This window comes from Hypomesus nipponensis, chromosome 11 (genome assembly GCF_054491055.1).
Source record: "Hypomesus nipponensis isolate SF chromosome 11, ASM5449105v1, whole genome shotgun sequence".
NCBI classification, from domain to species: Eukaryota; Metazoa; Chordata; class Actinopteri; order Osmeriformes; family Osmeridae; genus Hypomesus; species Hypomesus nipponensis.
In genome coordinates, this window is record NC_140371.1 from 17,322,043 (window position 1) to 17,341,114 (window position 19,072).

General features: G+C 48.2%; 1 protein-coding gene across 1 annotated transcript; it reads right to left on the reverse strand.

The window, feature by feature from the left end:
- Positions 1 to 533: 533 nt before the first annotated feature.
- On the reverse strand, positions 534 to 18,540 carry pcnx2 (pecanex 2). Its single transcript, XM_084709033.1, has 35 exons — positions 18,194 to 18,540; positions 16,957 to 17,159; positions 16,750 to 16,867; positions 16,594 to 16,630; positions 14,589 to 15,836; positions 14,237 to 14,405; positions 13,891 to 14,033; positions 13,382 to 13,460; positions 12,984 to 13,119; positions 12,269 to 12,411; positions 11,960 to 12,113; positions 11,820 to 11,852; positions 11,317 to 11,488; positions 11,055 to 11,165; positions 10,860 to 10,951; positions 10,173 to 10,282; positions 9,752 to 9,860; positions 9,555 to 9,647; positions 9,151 to 9,301; positions 8,829 to 8,970; positions 8,146 to 8,320; positions 7,244 to 7,352; positions 6,893 to 7,022; positions 5,845 to 5,903; positions 5,536 to 5,751; positions 5,174 to 5,427; positions 4,674 to 4,907; positions 4,286 to 4,389; positions 3,898 to 4,042; positions 3,353 to 3,583; positions 2,739 to 3,013; positions 1,999 to 2,171; positions 1,639 to 1,817; positions 1,129 to 1,377; positions 534 to 922 (listed from the first exon to the last, which is right to left on the reverse strand). The coding sequence occupies exons 1-35, from the start codon at positions 18,344 to 18,346 to the stop codon at positions 740 to 742; spliced, it is 6,312 nt and encodes a 2,103-aa protein (XP_084565159.1). The 5' UTR covers positions 18,347 to 18,540; the 3' UTR covers positions 534 to 739.
- Positions 18,541 to 19,072: the final 532 nt, after the last annotated feature.

Here is a 19,072-nt window from a genome sequence, read left to right on the forward strand (position 1 = left end):
ACCTCACTAAACCAACCATCTTTATGCACGTTAGTCAAGAAGTAGAGGCAGGGTGTGAATTATGGGGGGGTCTGACCCCCCTAATTAAGACCTGGACTCCCCCAAAAGAGGTCAAAACAACAGGTCGGGGGGGTCGATACACACCCTGGAGAAGAAGTTGACCCCCCCAATTGTCATTGTATAATTCGCTCTTGGAGTAGAGGAAAAGGTGACGCTGTCTGTTGCTGGACTAGCACCCCTTTTGACTGCTAGACAAAACATGTTCTACCATTCCGGAGTTAAACTAATTTGTGATCTAATATAAAGTGAACATAAATATGGGTTTATGAGGAAGAAAAAAAGGTTCTGTGTTTAAAGAATCAAAGAAGAGCCTACCTCTCAATTCAACTTTATTTTTACTGTTTTGTTTGTACATCAAACAAGTTTTTTTCCCCTCAAAACTGTATTTACACACACACACACCACAATCATGTCTCTCCCCTTCCCAAATCTGTGGATTTGCGTAACTTTATTAACACACAGGAGTTCTCTGGTTGAAAAAGTCTGTGTTTATTCCAGTCTCTGGACCGACATGTTAGTTCATTTACATTCAAACAACAGGTGTCACCATGCTGTGGAACAGAGCAGAGGAACAGAGAAGCAGACGTGGGTTTCATCCGCATTCCATCTTCTTCCATTTAGTGTGTGTTTCTCAAACTGTTTTTGATCAACACATGTGTGTGTATTGTTGTGTGTCCTCTCATTCGGTGTTTTGATCAGTCAGTGGCTCCTGGGATGCAGAGACAGAGGCAGAAGCAGATTCTTCCTGGGTCCTGTCCAACCCCTGGCTGAGGCCTCGGTCACCTGACTGCATAGTGTCTCTAGGACCAATGGCTGTGTTGGAGTTTGAGGTGTCTATACTCTCGTAGGCCTCTGAGGTCCACTGTGAGAGGATTGGAGGGAAAGACCAGAAAAAGTCCTGGATTGATTAGAGGCTCTTAAATGTACGGAAGATGTAAATGCACAGAACTACTTGAAGGGCAACCAAAACATAGCATAATCATTCACTATTAAATAATGATTTGATGAACGAGTAGAAGGTGGGGTTGAAAGCAAGGCATAGAGGTCAGTGGGTCAGGGGTGAGGTACCTGTGTGGCCCGGCTACTGGAGCGATGTGAGGGTCCGATGGCGATGTTGACACTGCTGGACGACTGCGTGTCGGTGGTGTTTCCCCCCTCGGCCGCCGACAGGCCCGAGATCACAAGGCCGCTGGAGAAGCTGCGCTTGCCGAACAGCAGGCTGAGGGTGGAGGAGGAGGAGGACACCTGGCTGGAGCGCTGCTGGGCCGCCGCTGCCAGCTGGGAGCTCAGGCCTCCCGCCGTAGACAACCGCGGGACCTGAGGAAAGCATGTTAGCATGTATCTGTGGGTGTGTATGATGACGTTTATCTGTATTTATTGTATTTTATTATGTTGAGTTGTTTAGTTATTTATTTGTGAGTGGTTTTAACCGGATCTCAGAATCTAATTTCGTTCTAGCTCATGTACCATGTTTTGGAATAACAATAACAAATTTTGATCCTTATCCTTACAGAGGAGAGATGTGAGGAGAGGCAAGGTGTGTGTGGAGGGAGCATGTGTGTGTGTGTGTGTGTGTACCTGGGAGAAGATGGAGGCGATGGAGGTGTTGAAAGACAGCTGGCTGTTGGAAAGACGCTGCACCAGACCGTGAGCGGAGCCTGAGACCTGCTGGCTGTCTAGGATTGGCCCTGATTGGCTGGTGACAGGTGGGCGTTGGCTTTGGGGCTGGACAGACCGACTCCTGTACTCTCTCCTGCCTAGAACCACACACACACACACAAATGTTACCCTAAAGCTTAAACAGTGTCCTGCAAACCAGTAACTCTTTAGTTTTCTTCTTGTCTGCTTTGGCAGGTATCTACTCTCCAGTCCACAGATTCATAAAGTAGCCTAGCATCCTGTAAGATGGTGTGTGTTTCCCTGGTGGTGCCGAGGTACCTGTGGTATGATGCCGACTGGCCTGGGAGGTCCTGGGCCGGGCCTGGTACAGACTCAGGCTCTGGGAGGTGATGGATGGATGGTTCTGACTGAGGGTTGATGAGCCACCTGCACAATCCACATCCTCCATGTTCACCCCACTGTTACAGCTGGTCAGGTTGTCCTTGCGCACCCTGGAAAACAAACACACACATGAACACACATGGACACGTGTGTGTTCACATGAGCGCACACACACATCCTCCTGCACACGCTAACTACTGTAAAACAGGCATCAGAGATAATGTATTCTTGCTGACATAGCAGGCTTCCAATCTGTGCTTTTAGGCTAGTGCTGAAATTGAGGAAACACATTTAACTCAAGGGTAATGAATTAGGATTATAAATCTAATCTAATCTGAGATGAAAGCCTCGCATAAGAGGCTTAAAGAGTGCTGCTCGGGTTCACATACGCACACACACACGCACACACTTATACATAATAGTGCCATTAGCAGAACAGTGGAAGCTAATGAAGAATTATTCAGATGAGGCAGGCTGCTAGCTAGCATGTTCCCAGGCCTCAGGCTAGTATAAAGGGGAGAAGAAAAAAAAGAGAGAGAGAGAGAGAGAGAGAGGTAGGAAGATGAAGAGGGTGCTGTCGCAGCACAAAGACTCTGGCAGTTGTCCCAATCTCTACCCTTCTCTCTTAAATGCACCCCTATACACACACACACACACACACCCTCTCCAGCACTCACCGTAGCCATTTGGAGCAGAGCCAGCTGCGAATGGCGTCCAGGCTGAAAGGCCCGCCCCAGATGCTTCTCAGCTGGCGATGTGTGCCCATGTATGACGTCGTCAGGGGCGACACATACATGGGGTATCCCAACGGCTGGTCACATGATGAGTTAATCATGTTCCGCAGAGCCTGCTTAGAGTTCTGGATGCTGCCACGTTCTGGGTTCCTGTTCCGTAGGAACACTAGTTCCTGTTGTTGCCCCGCCCACAGGCCTCGCACGCACTCCTTATTGATCTGGGGGGATGGGGGGGGGGATAGGGGGAGAGGGGATAGAGGAGGGGGGGATAGGGTGGTTACAGACACAAGTATGTTGTGGAAAATCATAACAAATGGACAACCTTAACCCTGGAGTCAGGGGGCTGAGCGGTTAGGGAATCGGGCTAGTAATCAGAAGGTCGCCGATTCGATTCCCGGCTGTGCCAAATGACATTGTGTCCTTGGGCAAGGCACTTCACCCTACTTGCCCTGTGTGTCCCCCGTACTTACTGTAAGTCGCTCTGGATAAGAGCGTCTGCTAAATGTAAACCCTTACCTGTCTTTGACATCAACACACATCTGACACCACTGCCTCACCTTGATGACCTTGAAGCTGAGGTGGCGCTTGTACAGCATGATGATCTTGTACTCGTCCGTGCCGTCGTCCACCATGTGGCGAAGCGTGAGCAGTGTGTCGCGGCTGGACAGCACCGCCTTGCGCCAGGCGGGGTCGCTCTCGTGGCAGATCACCAGGCTGCCGCGGTAGTTACTGATGGCCTCGTACAAGATGGACGCCTCCTCCGTCTCCTCCAGACACGTGAAGTGGTCCTGAGTGGCCGATGAAGGAGGGTCAGCATTAGGCACGGTCAGGCACTCTGTATCTGATTCACAACGTGCACGTTGCTCTCCTCGTCGTGAGGAGATGAACAGGTCCCCGAACCAGGTAAGTTAACTCCCCAGCTGACACCCAGCGTTGTAGCAACATTGCCAGTAGGTTGCAGCAACATTGTGAATCAGCTGGTGGGTTAACTGACCTGGTTATGTTGCATAACCTGCTTTCTGGAATACCCCCCTGGTGGACAGGAGTGCGGGTGTCGTTGTGATGGTGACAGGGCAGCGTGGCTGTTTCACTGCTAGTTTACCTGATGGAGTTTGAGGCTCATCCTAACCCCAGGAGCCACCACCTTCTGCAAGAGGTCCATGTCCGCAAACACCCACTCATCCTTGGTGGCGATACGGAAGTCCCCCTTAAACAGGGTGTTAAACCCATACAGGAAGGACTCCAGACTGAGAGGGAGGGGGCAGGGAGACAAAGACAAAGGGAGGGAGGGGAGGAAGGAAGGAAGGGAGGGGGCAGGAAGTGAGAGAGAGAATTATAAATGGTAGACTAAGTGGTGTCATGTAACTGCCCCCTTTTGGAACATCTATGCAACTACAGACCTATCCATATGCCAAGTCCAGATGTTTTGATGATGCATACACTTTTCCTTGTTTACCTGTTGTTCTTGTTTACCTGTTGTTTTTGTTTACCTGTTGGACATGTTGTGTGAGGCTGTTCCCAGTGACCTCCTCCCCAGGACAGAAAGAGCGTAGCTCAGAGTAACCAGAGGGGAGTCTTCGTCACACTCCACAGGCTGCAAACACATACACACACAATATCCGTATACTGTATTAATTCAGTGAAGGTACTGTCAAACCTTTTATTTAGACAATTATATTTAATGGCCCCCATTGTCAGCTATGACAAAAGCTGTCCCACCCACATTTTAAAACAATTCTACAACCCTGGTGGAACTATGACAAACAAATGACACTGTTCCCATTTGAGCTCTCTAACCAGAGGACTGACTAGTCCTCCTGTCTGTCCCTCTAACTGTCTGTCTGTCTGTCTGTCCGTCTGTCTGTCCTCCTGACTGACCTGCTCCATCTTGTTAGCGCAGTACTGGATCCACTCCAGGTAGACGTTGCAGAAGCTGGCGCGTGTGACACCCTGCAGACAGTGGACATAGTCCTCGTCGATCTTCACGCTGAACACACCCGGGTCTCTCTCAATGTGGTGCCACTTGGTGTAGGAGGTGAGGGCCTCCTGGAGGGCCTGGTCCTTCAGCCAAGTCTGCAGCTTGGAGCACTGCACCAGGTAGTAGATGATACTCTGGAGGAGGGGAAGGGAGAGGGGTCATACTACGAGTTCAGAAATAACCATAATGTGACATTCAGTTCGACTAGGTTAGGAAGGAATTTAGTTTGACTAGGTTAGGTTGGTAAGGCCTCGGACCTTACCTTCAGATAATAAGTGACCAGCAGGAATTCAGTTTGACTAGGTTAGGTTAGAAAGGCCTGGGACCTTGCCTTCAGATAATAGGCGACCAGCAGGAATTCAGTTCGACTAAGTTAGATGAGTAAGGCCTGGGATCTTACCTTCAGATAGTAGGTGACCAGCAGCTTGCGGAGGTCGTACACCTGCAGCATGGTGGCAGCGTTGTTCTCGCTGATGCTGTAGCCCTCCAGCAGGTACTTGGTGGTGGTCACCTCCCAGGCCAGCCAGCGCAAGTTGAAAGCGGCGTTGCAGGACAGCACGTGGGGCAGGTGGCCCGGCTCGCAGCAGCAGCAGCCCTCGTCCTCCTCCACCCCCTCTGTGATGGCCTCCACTTCCCTCTGCTGGCAGTAGGTACCTAGGCAGGAAGGGGGGAGGGGGGTGTCACTGATAAGGTGTCTGCAGGCCTCTGCTGAGCATTCACCCCGTGGAAGCTGCCAGACGGTAAGAAAAAAAGGTGCCTGACCTCTGAACTCCAGGCCCCGGAGCTGGAAGGTGACGAGGCCGTTGCCGACCTCCACGATGTGGACGAAGGCGTTGAGGTAGTCTGAGGCCAGGATGAAGCAGTCTCCAGAGCTGTAGTTCCCCCAGCGGCCCAGCAGGAGGTCCCCACACAGGCTGTGCTGCAGCGAGCGCGTCAGGTACTCATAGAAGATGGAGTTTAGGTTGTTGTCATCGCATCCTGGGGACGGAGGAAGGACTGGTGATGAAGGATCATTCTTTGTTTGTTTGGTGGTCTAAATGAAAGTGTGGTATGTATACAAATAGAGGTTACCAGTCTCTTTATCCACCTGAGACACCAGTCTGCTGTTGGAGTTGTCTATACGTTTGGTGCTGCAGAGACAGAGAACAGCAGAGAAGAGACCCGAAAAGTGGAGAGAGGGAGAGAAAGAGAGAGAGAGAGAGAGAGAGAGAGAGAGGGAGAGAGAAGAGAGAGATAGAGAGAGAGAGAGAGAGAGAGAGAGAGAGAGAGAGAGAGAGAGAGAGAGAGAGAGAAAGAGAGAGAGAGAGAGAGAGAGAGATAAAGAGAGAGAGAGATAAAGAGAGAGAGAGAGAGAGAGAGGGAGAGAGAGAGAGAGATAGAGAGAGAGAGAGAGAGAGAGAGAGAGAGAGAGAGAGAGAGAGAGAGAGATAGAGAGAGAGAGAGAGAGAGAGAGAGAGAGAGAGAGAGAGAGAGAGAGAGAGAGAGAGAGAGAGAGAGAGAGAGAGAGAGAGAGAGAGAGAGAGAACAGGAGATTGGGCACAGGTCAGAGCAAACAGACATGCATTACATTATGGATGTTATGCCAGTACAAGGTCTGATAAACAACACTACAAGGCCGAACTGGATTCCAGGACATATTCTGAGTGTTCTTTTTTAGACCTCTCAAGTCACTGTTGTGTAAGAATAGGAAAAGATGTCTTCATCAATAAGTTAGAGAGTGGAGTAGCTTGGTAGCTTGTCTCGTTTCCTTGAGCCTAGTCAGGGCTACAACACTTGGCAAAGGTGTTTGTGTGTGTGTGTGTTAGTGACTGTGTGTGTGTGTGTGTATTTATGTATGTGCATGCAAATGACATCATCTGTCAGACAGACTTGCTCATACAGGGAGGTGTGTGGCGCTTGCTGGGGGCACATGGAGCATGCATATTTCAAAGACTTTCTCTCTCTCCTGCTACCCTGCTCTATCTGAAGCTGCTTTCTCCTGTCCAACGCTTTCATTCAGCGTCTACTCTTTACTCCCCCTATATCTAGTTCTACTTGTCTTCCTCCCCAGGGCTTACAGTCAACATCCCTCCACTTCTTCCCTGAGTACACATACGTCCACAGGAGGGGGGGTTCTTACTTGTAGTTCCTCTCCCAGAACTTGACGGGTCGTGGGTAGGAGGTGATAAAGATGGCGCTGCCCAAGAAGGGGCTGAGGGGGGTGTAGAACAGGGTGGTCAGCAGGGTCTGCAGCAGCAACATGGCTGAATCTGAACTGGGAATCAAGGTCTCGTCCGACAGCCAGAATACACACACCACAAGAAATACACAAACATGCAGATAGACATGGTACTCACCCATACACCCTGTACCCAGATTAAGAAACCGGCATGCATAGCTAGCTACACCCCCCCCCCCACACACACACACACACACACACACACCACAAAACACGGGGTAAAGGACGGCCTGCTCCTGGGTTTAAGGATACGAGGTACGGCAAAGGGCTGGGCGAAGGCGTGGAAGGCAGAGCCCCAGGCGATCTGCCAGGGAGCGATGTAGACCATGATGAAGTGCAGTTTCAGGAGCAGTTCCTTCAGCTGCAGGGGAGAAGGACACAGCCAATAAGCACCAGGAGGTCAGAGTGTGCAGTCCTAACCACCTGGGAGGGTTTCTAGAAGGACACGGTGGTTCCGAAACCAAGTTTCTGTCAAGAACCTCTCAGATCTCCAGGAGCAGAACACCGACTGCTGTATGTGTGAGTCACAGAGACACACACACCCACATTCAAACCTACACAACTCCACACAAACACACAAGACACAACACAAAAAAAGAACAGACTGTCCTTTGTATCCCCTCCTAAAATAACTAGTAGATAAGATAGTCAGGAAGAAGAGCTACACACAAGGGAGGTGTGGGCGATGTCTTACTGCATCAACACTGCTACTGCACATCTGTAATCCCTAGGGAACTTTGGGAGGCTGGTGTCAGTTCTCTCCGCCCACTGGGTGGGGAGGGTGTGTAGGAGAGCGGGAGTCAGAACTGAAGAGGCCGGGTCGCCACGGGAGTTCACTGGATTTGTGCACTCACCATGTAGGTAGAGGCCTTATCGCTAAGGCCTGGATTCGAATCCGGCCTTGGCCTTTTGTGGCATGACGGCCCCTCCCTCTCACTTCCCTGCCTTTCCTGTCACACTTCACTTAAAACTGGCTAAAAAAGCATGGGAAAAAAAACTGAACACATTTTTGGAGAAAAAAAAAGCAAGAATAGAAAAGGATAAAAAGGCCTCCTTCGAGTACGTCATATTCCCTCGGTTTCCAGCATTTGTATCATTTATTTCGGTGTGTGTGTACGTGTGCGCACGCACGCACGTCTCGGGCCCCGACTGACCTTGTGGAAGACTATGGACATGACAAAGAAGTCGAGCAGGAAGCTCTCGGACTTCTCGCAGTCAAAGGTGAAGAAGAGGATGGTGAAGAGGAGGGTGACGAACTGGAAGCTGGGATTGCAGAAGGAGGAGCGCAGGAGCTTCATCCCAGCAACTGTCATCAACAAGACATCACAGCTGGAGCGAGACACAGACACCTGAGCCAATCAGGTCCAACACAGGCCCAGCAAAGCAGCAGCAGCAGCAGCAGGACACTAACATCCTGCTCACAACATGACATCATCGCATGCTCAGCACAGTGTGTGCTCAGAGGCAGTCTGTGTTCGTTAGTCTCATCACTGACAAACAGTTTAATTGTTGGCTTGATAGACTGCTGCCTTAGGATAATACAGATGTTTAAACGGTAGTGTCAGAACTGCTTAACTTGGTGAGCGACAGGGCGGGATGAAGGGGGAGATGGAGGGCGTATGGGGGGAGAAGGGTTTCTAGAATTATCTAGAGGAGATGACAGAAGAGGGGTTGGAGAGGAGTATGATCGTTAAGATGAGAATATGGGCGAGGAAAGCTAGTTTTATTATTAGGGGGGTGTGATGGGAAAGGAGAGGAGGAGAGGAGAGAGGAGGAGATGGGGGAATGCAATAGAAGTACAGTTTGCCAGTCAGGAGAAGATAGAGAGGATACTCACTGGATGCCCAGTTTCTTCCGATGGCTGAGAGAGAAGCCTTCGTTGGTGAGTGCGCTCAGCACAATGGCAGGGTAGATGACATACTTCTCGAAACAGAGCAGGCCCACGCAGAGACGCTCAAACCACATCAGCTGGGCGTCCTCTGAAACACGAAGCCCACGCTACAATCAACCAATCAAATCAAACCAAAAAGCATTCACAAGGGAAAAGCTAACGAAAGAAACACGTCCAACGCGTGCATAAAGTGCTGTTTTAACTGTCCTCCCTGTCAGAGTGAACCAGTGACAGCAGTAAAAGGTCAAGTGTCCCGCCTGGTCCTGACCTCGTGGTTCAAACTGGCCGTACTCCTTGCTCTTGAGGACAGGGTGAGAGATCCAGAGCCAGGGGTGCTGCTTCCTCATCTGGGGGATGACGTAGTGGGTGACCATGCCCACTGTCCCCGCCAGCGCATACAGCACAATGGTGACAAACGGCTGGACGGGGGAGAAAGGGGGAGTAAGGGGGTAAGGTGAGATGGGGAGGAACAGTGAGAGAGATGGAGTAAGGTAATGGTAGTAGTGGTAAAATGATCATATCTAGAACACATATTTTTCTACAGAATTGGAAGAGTACTAGCAAATGTACAGATTCTTTATTTTTTCACGTTTGTACTTGTACTTTGTGAGTATACTTATATGTTTTTCCACTTGGGTGGTTAACGGATTCATCAGGGTCTGACAAACTGACCTTAAGGGACAGGAAGACAGTGCTTGCTGTGATGGCGAAGGTTAGGATGTAGGCGATGGAACACACCACTAGATCTGAATACAGAATCTCCTTCTGCAAACAAAGAAGAACAATATACAGAATGTTACTGTGTTACACCATCCTCAACCTAACTCTATTTGTGTTCCTGTGAGAGGGGAAAATGTAGTTATTCTCACCACAGAGTTCCTGAGCTTTTCCGGTAGGGGGTCCTTGATGCCTGACGCATCTTCATCCTCCTCTTCGCTGTCAACCAGGGCTGGCATCAGTTTAGACTTGATAAGAGACCTGGCAGGGGGGGTGTTAGTTGAAGGATTAGGTATTACAAGGGTATTTATTATTTGGGGTACAGTGTTATGGTTGACTGTTAACAACTGCGTAGACCAGTTGATATCCGATACAGGCAGAGGGGCAGAAGGATAGACATCAAGACATAGACACGGATAGAAACTGAGAAGGCCAGCCAGCCAGCCCAAACAGCCAGCCAGCACAAACAGCCAGCCAGCACAAACGGCCAGCCAGCCAGTCCAAACAGCCAGCCAGCCCAAACAGCCAGCCAGCCCAAACAGCCAGCCAGCCAATCCAAACAGCAGTACTTACAGGAGGGCCGAGGGGTCGCTGCTCTGGCGACTCAGGTGGTAGGACAGGACCACCAGCAACCCACAGAACCCTGAGAACAGAGCTGGCGTGTGCTGCTCATCCCACGGCTCCTGGACAACCACACACAAGACAGAAGGTTACAGGGGACAAACAACATGAAGCAGTAACTGCCAAATATTCATATTCTGTAAAGGAGAGCAGAAGACAGGACAAGGCACCCTCGTGTTTCCTTTCTCTTTTACGTACGTCAAATCTCTCTATTAGGGATCGTTAGCGTTCATGTCAGTTTAACAGTCGTGTGCACTGCAGTTTCTGTTGGCACGACATTCTCACTACGGGTATGTGCTATTTTGCTTTTCTGTAACCAGACTCTTGGTCACATTAATACCATCAGTTAGAATACTAAATCAGAAGCTGGCCAGCAAGCAAGTCAGACAGAAACTCACTCAGACAAGCAGGGCCCAGCAACCCTGCAGCCCTCACTAGCCTGCCAAAGTACACTCTACCAAGCTAGTCAAAAGCTTTACCTCTACCTCTCCTACACAGTGCTTTACTCGGCTTCACCGCACTCTCTCTCACACAGCACATTCCCAGAACTATGGCAACTGAAATAGAAACACTTTGGCATTTGATACAGGCATACCCATTCTAACCCTAGCCCAAGCCCACCAGTGAGTTCAAGAATACCTTGAGAGCCCCGAAACAGAAGCCGTAGAGCAGAGAGAAGGCTGTCAGGCTGCGGAGGAGGCTGTACACGGCTGAGTGGAGCCCCGTGGCAGCTAGCAAACACGGTTGGGTTCAGGGGGTTTACATAACAATGTTAGATATTTCGACCTGCTAGTTGCTAGTAAGAATGTTTCCAGAAAAGAGAGCACCACAGACCTGTGCCACCAAAGAAGTGCATGTCAATCTGCTCCAGCAGGTAGATGACAAAGGTGTTAATTTGCGGAAACAGTCCAACGAGGAACGTGATGGGGAAGCAATAGGTAAAACCTGAAACAAAGAAAGCAATTACAGACTGTGAACAGGCATAATTATAGAATCCATATCAAACCAATGTTTAATTTCAACAAAGCTATGGCAGCAAGTCTTTTCCACTCCATACCTGGTAGATGTCAGTAGGATATAAGTGTCAGTGCCATACCTACTAAGATGTCCCGCAGGAATTGGAGGGTGTCAGAGATAGTGATGGTGATGCCGTAGATGCTGGAGACAGGAAGGTCTTTCATCCTGAGGCTCTGCTCCAACAGCCAGATCAGACTGCAGAATATACAGAAGTAAGCTGCCCGACTGTAGGCTACCAGCTGGTTATGGCCCTGGAAAGGGAGGGGGTGATTGATTTTAAGAGAGGGACAGATAAAGAGAGTCAATATATCTACAGTGGTCTGGAGCAGTAGTGCTTTTTTGCAATTTTTTTCTTTAATGACTTGTTATGATGACTTCCAAGGCCGTAGCCATGGAGTCAACATTGAGGGGGACCATTTCTTTTTTTTTATGATAATTTCGGACAGCGGCCTGTCATAGCATAGCACATTTATATTTTTATATCAATATATTGGGGGGGACATTTTGACTATTGGGGGGGATGTCCCCCCCCCCAATATTTACTATAATTACAGCCTTGATGACTTATGATTTCACACTTACATGGGTAGGTGAGGCAGCATCAGGTTGAACACTCTGCAACACAAGCAACACCATATAGAGTTCACAGTCTGTTCGACAGTAAGCTATCAGCTAAAGATAGACTTAGCGTGATAGGTAGTGTGAAGGGTCATCTGCGGTACCTTGAGCAGAGAGTACTGGCAGCTGGCAATGACGAGGCAGAACTGGAAGACCCAGAAGTCTTTGAAGCAGCCATGGTTGAGCAGAACAAATCCAAGGAACGACACAAGGAAGGCCAGAAATACCGCCACCAGATTCTCCACCACATCCTGGTTCCTGTAGAGCCACATAGCCTACCTATTAAACACACAAACTGCTTCGCACTGACCTGACCAGTGACCTACTACAGTACACTTGGTTGTGGGAATAGTGGACACTTTTATCAGTGTTTCTATCGCTTACCAACAGTTATAGGTGAGGTGATTGTTTACCTGTCCAATAGGGCAAGCAGAGTGAGTCTGTCATACAGGAGGTTGATCCACTTCCCAGGAAAGAGTTTGAGTTTGTAGTAGAGTTTCCTGGAGGGCTTCTCTTGAGTGGAGGTCTCCGACGACTCGTCTATAGAGTCCTCTTCCTAGAGAAAACATTGTCGGAAAATCAGTCTTATTACGACACAATTCATGTGGATCATCAGTCTGTGTCAACACAGATTCTTGTTGGCCGTCCTATAGAGATACTGTGATCTTAATGTGTTCACATACAGCACTGTTTAGTAATATCAGTGTGCTTGCATAGTAATTGTGATTGAAGGAGTAAAGTGCTTCTTGAAACCCTATCTCAACCTTAAAAGGAAAGAAAAGACCACCGTGCACCTTTGCTGCTCATTAATCACCTCACAGCAATGTCTAGCTGGCATTCCTTCCCTCAGCAGCCATTAGTTGGCCCAGAGGCTCTACAGAATGGTGTTTGCTGTCAGCCACAGACTAGGAGCTAGGAGCTATAAGCTGCAGGGAGAAGGCTATGGCTGAGTCATATGAGATCTATGGCCAGGCAGCAGACTTCTCACGAGGCTGTGTAGTGCGATGAATGGCTGCTGTCGATTGTAGGGCCGAGTCACAGAGTCAGAGCGATTTTTAGAGGCAAAGCAACACAAGCTGGAATCGAAGGAAAAAAAATCAGTTTCAGAAATCGATCGGGGAGAATCACCTGGAAGATCTCTGGATGTGTTCTACGAGGGCGGATCCTGTGAGCAGGGATGATGCGGCGCTGGAATGGGCAGTCGGAGTGCCCACCCACCAGACCGTCCTGGCACTCCGAGTTGGAGGAGGTAGAGAGAAGGTCACTAGACACACACACAAACAAAGAAACACTCACAACATAAATATTTGTATATTGTACGTTTTTAGGGTACATATTTTAGATTTTCACCAGATCATTCAACACATGATATCTTGGGGCTATCTTGTTGTTATTATCAGTGACCTATGCACTTTGTAAAGCTCTCTCTTGGAAGTCGCTTTGGATAAAAGCGTCTGCTAAATGAATACATGTAAATGATACAATCTTTCATATTATCAAACAGACTAAAATGAGTGAGTTGTTACCACATGTTGCCAGTAATGAGTTCGGCCCCCAGTGGTAGATTCAAGGCTCTCTCAGCGTACAGCTTCCTGGGTCTGTCTCCTGGGAGCAAGAACACAGGAGCAGACAAACAGGGATCACAGAAGAGTCCACCAGGTCCAGAGGGTAGTAGGGTGGGACGGAACCATTTTCTATAGACGGTGTGGGAAAGTTGGCAGCTACTCACTGTGTACAGTGTGGAAGGTGTAGCAGCTACTCACTGTGTACAGTGTGGAAGGTGTAGTAGCTACTCACTGTGTACAGTGTGGAAGGTGTAGTAGCTACTCACTGTGTACAGTGTGGAAGGTGTAGTAGCTACTCACTGTGTACAGTGTGGAAGGTGTAGTAGCTACTCACTGTGCACAGTGTGGAAGGTGTAGTAGCTACTCACTGTATACAGTGTGGAAGGTGTAGCAGCTACTCACTGTGCACAGTGTGGAAGGTGTAGTAGCTACTCACTGTGTACAGTGTGGAAGGTGTAGCAGCTACTCACTGTGCACAGTGTGGAAGGTGTAGGCATCTTCCTTGTTGGTGGCCTCGGGCCTGCATATGACCTGCAGCATGGAGCTTTCTGACTGGGAGGTCTGGGAAGGGAGGGAGTCATAGTCTGGGTCCTTCTCCCTGTCTGTCTGGGGACTAGTCAGAGGACATAAGACATTGTAAGACATCACTCTGATCTCACACAAACCATGGTCTGCCTCCCATACACTCTCCGTCTATGATAGCAGGCCCTCATGGATATAAGCCATCTGTAGGAAGTTATTAGCCTGCGACCATTCTTTTTATATTTCAATAGAGGATATTTTCCATGATGCCTTTTCTCCATGTTGTTACTGTACCTGTCAGGGGAGACGATGGGTATGGGTTTCTCCAGGATAGTGTGGAGGGTGTCTGTGGTGGCCAGGCTGTTGGGCGGGTTAGGACGCTCCAGCTGCTGGTTCTCTGTGTTTGGCTCTGTGTTTGGCTCTGTGATCGGCTCATCGGGTCTGGGAGTCCCACTCAAGTCTTCTGGAAACAGGTGACAATAAAAAATATATATTCCTACTTTACCGTTCACTCTAGCACAGCTAGACTTTACTTTAGAGATTTTTTAAGTGATAGTTTGGTATTTTTTAGAACAGGAATAGTCTATTTTTGTAAGTAGCCATTTTGTGACTAATTAATACAGTCGTAGCAATCATCTAGACCCACCGTTTTCTACTTCTTTCTCCTCCTCCACTGGCTCCTCTTCCTGTGGGTTGGTCCCGACCCCCCTAGTGCTGAGGGACCCAAGCAGAGATACAAACTCCAGGAAGTTGGTCTCATTGGGTGTCTGGCCCTCCTTGGCCTCCAGGTCTGACTTAGAGCTGGTCATGGTGGGGTGCTGGTTCTTGTTCTGGGCCCGGTCCACCAAGAGCACTGCATCCTTTCCACTGTCCATGCTCAGGCCTCGGACGTGAGTCCTGCCGCCAGGCCCCAGACAGTATCGACCCAAAGCGGGCGGGATACGCAGGAAGCCATTTGCGTCCATGTTGAGCTCTGGGGGGTCATTCTCTTCATTGTGGGAGTGGACATCAATGCCTGACGAACTATTTTCATTGGTTAGCTGAGGACTGGGACTGTTCTTATTGGTCAGTTGGGGGCTAAGATATTCCTGGTCCAGCTGCACCACATCAGAACTCACTAGATCCTTGGACAACTCAACATCCAGACTGGTTAATGCCTGCTGAGAAGGGTCTGTCTCGGAGACGCTCTTACCCTCACCCTCCCCTTCTCCCTCCTCTTCAGGTGAGTCGAAGGTTATAACAGGGATCCTGATGTGGCAGTCTCCAGTGTTAGGACCTCCTCCCTGGTGGTCTCCACCCCTCTGGGCATGTGCCTGGGCAGACTCTAAGATGCTCTGCTTCACCGACTCCTCCAGCTCGGCTGCTGTCTGGGCATCGCAGCTCATGGTGATGATGATCTTCACCGTGTCGCTCTCCTCCAGCCTAGCCGACGGGGGCCCCGAGGTGTCCACCAGGACCACAGCAATCTCATCTGAACAGTAGGTTTCCTCCAATGGGTGTTCCTGGACAAGGGCAGGGTGTGGGGGTGGGAGAGCTTCCTGGCAGTCTTCAGGGGTCTCTAGGTAGTTGTTGTTGGGATCTTGGTGTTGTTTCTCCTTATCGTCGTCCTCCTCCTCTTCCTTCTCCTCCTCTTCGCTCTCCGGATCACTCCCCTTGGAGGGAGGTAAACCTTCGTCTGCATCATCCCTGCCGGCATCCTCCTGGTCTACATCCTCCCTGTCTTGTTTGTCTGCAGCGGCAGTCTCCCTGTCATGCCCAGAGCTGGGCCTCTGCTGGGCCTGCAGCAGGGGGGCAGCCAGGTCGGGATTGGGGCTGGACAGGTCATCAGGGGATGGGTCGTCCCCAGACATCACAGACCCCGTGGCTCTCACCTCCACTCTGCTCTCACCATGACCTGGAGATGGCAATGAACACACAGCTATGTAAATAATTCTCCATGACCGCATTTATTTACCGTGACTGCAACAGCTCTTAAAGCTGCAATTGGTAACATTTTAAAATAAATTCAAATAGGAGAAATAGCACTCTAGATTCTTGTCTGAACTTCTGTGCTTTCCTCCAGCTTGACTTTGATTGACAGGGGTTTCACAACATAAGTTAAGGAGGGAGGCCTGCCTTGTCCAAGGCAATTGGCTAGAACAGACAAAACCTTTATTTTTTGACTGGAAAAATATTTAACTTTAACTTGCACATTTCAATAATGCCAATACATTACACAGAACTTAACTAAAAGAAACTATTGCACATAACATGGATGGCTTGAATCTTATTTCTAATTTGACTATTATACTGCAGTGTAAGATGAAATTGCTGGACTTTAGATACTAAATGCCATTGGCCTAGGGGAAAAATACAATTGTATTGAATTTTACTAAGTGAAAAACGTTGCCAGGGTAGCAGCCTGTCCAAGTTTTGCAATCTCCTCCTCTGCACTTTTATCATGGCCAGACTTTATGAGGTAATTTACTGGTATAAACCAGCTGATGTCTGCATGCCTATCTAACACTCGCAAGTGGGAAAGTGGCCCATTCATCTATGCAACCATTTCAAGGATAGCAGTAGCTACAGTACACTTTGTTCTAACTATGCAGTATGAGAATGGTTGTCAAAATCCAGGTCAGTCTATTTGAGCACAGAGAAAATACAGGTACCTTCAGTAATCTTCACATCCTCTGCCTTGGAACACTCCTGTAAGTACGACAGATACAGACCATGGTCAAGATTAATAGACCGTTAAGATACAATAATTTATCATAGTCAAAGCATGACAGTATTATACTGGTTAGGTTGTGGTCCAGTATACTCACCACTCCTATCAGTCCCGAGTCGGTTTCAGTCTGTTTCACCGTGACCTGAATCACTGGACTAGGCCTGTTTCTGGTCAACATTGTCATGGCAACGCTGTCTGGTACAGTACTACTCTTTCTGTTGGGAAATACAGAAATAATATGTTGGTGGGATTTCTAACATAATATAACTGTGTGTGTTGGTGCATGGGTGTGGCAGGGTCTTACCTCAGTCCGGCTGGCAGACAGGAGTCAGAGGCATTGCTCTTCTTCTCTGGTCCTCTGCTGACATCAGAGAGGCTGCCCTGGGGCACGGCTTCACCGCGGTCAAACATCAGGTGGAGGCGGTAGTTGGCTGCCTTGATGAGGATGAAGAAGATGGTGACAGAGGTGCAGTAGATACTGAGGGCCATGGTGGTTGGGGGCAAGGCCTGAGAAAGGAAAAGAACACACGCGCACAATTAATACATAAATCACTGTAAAGAATGTATTGACTCGAAGACAATCAAATCATCGTCATTTTGTTAACTATCAATCAAATAATGTACAGAGAGGTGTTGTCTGGGCTCAGAGCTCCTTGTAGAACATGGTGTTCTGTTCACAAGTAAAGGATGAGAGTCACTCCTCTGAGACCTTAACTGTTGCCTCTGTGCTAAAAGACCTGCTCTCCCTTGGACACATGCGCTTCCATTAGCAATAAGTTTTAACTAATGAGATTACATTTCCATAGCCAGGACCAAGAACACACTTTAACATAGTCCATGTGAGCATCAAATAGTTTTACATTCTGTGAAATAGACAATTACTAAGTCAAAACGTAGGTAGGTTTGGGTGATTAAATACACCATTACATAAGCGTAACTATTACAGAAATGTATTCACAAATATACAAGGTCAGTAGTTCTAGATGTAGCTCACGTCATAACAAATGTTCTTCTGAGTTTCACTGTCAGAGAATCACTTTGGTACACATAACAAGGTTGTTATGTTGACTTGGACTAGAAGTAGTATAATTATGCAAGACAAAAATCTCTGGAATTGATCTAACCCTAACAATTCAGCCACCTTAACTGTGACTTATCCTTAGCTCCAGTATACTGAACGGTTAAACAAGAACGTATATAGCCTAGAGATGAGTCATGCGTGACCATAGAGGTAAGGATGGTGAGGTGTGTCGTGCAGGTCTTTGTGTATAGGTTACACTCACGCTCGCTCCTACAACGCATGTCTCGACTATCCAGACATGCGTTACATCGTAAAACAGCAGCATGCAGTGAAAAATGCGACAACACCTTTTTCTTTTAAGAAAACGCAAGAACAATGATACTTTTATCAGAAACAATATGTGAGAAAATTATTGTTATGAAAAAACGTATTAGTCTATGATGGCGCTTCTTGATGCAACCGTGCACTAAAACGTTACAAACTGCACATAATGCGGCCTTCGTGTGTTATGTTAACTCACCAAATGTAGTGACAATGGCAGCATAAGGAGGAATATCCACAAATAAAGATGACAAGAATTGTTGAATTTGTTCTGATCTGGGTCGTGGTACCATCCTCCTGTCAGTGATGCCCAAACCCCCTGCCGCAAGGTCTGTACCACCTGGGAAACCATCCTCTCAGCGGCGATGGATGCTGCTACAATGTAACTCGACGTAAAAATGCATATGGTCGCCCCATTTCCTACGCTGTTATAATATAACAATCCATTATGGACTCCATCAAGCAATTTATGACTGTTTTAGCCGCATCGTTCCATCCGTGTGTCAGGTCAGTCATTACGGCTGTGGTTCTCATTCTGTCCCGTCTTCCTCTGTCGGTCCAGCTGCGCTTCTAGTTGAATAGCCTCTCTTCTCTCCTCCCTCCCTCCACCTCACGGATGCTGCGTCTCAGCTCCGCACAAATCCCATGCGCGAAAAAGTACATGGCATAGAATATAATAAAATAAAATAGAATATGCTACGGAATTAAACATGTAAGACAAAATTATGGTAGCTATTGGAATTGTTCAATTTTAAATGTAAATTATTTTAAATACATAGACAGGCCTATTGGTCTTATAATGATGAGAGTACTTCACAGGCCAATTACAATTAAATTGGCTATCTAACACAACCACTTATTTTATACGATCACTACCAAGACCAAAGAACAATATCATACTCTCAAGTGCCCGGCCTTTAGTTTATTTATGAAATTCCTGTCTGCTAAACCCATTATGTTGGTGTTGAGAAAGCTTGAATTGGTCTTTCACACCAAACGGTGTGTTTGTTTGGTGAGTGAACTTACAATAGAATAACCTCTTTTTATAATCGTCATATTGTGTGTGTGTGTGTTCCAT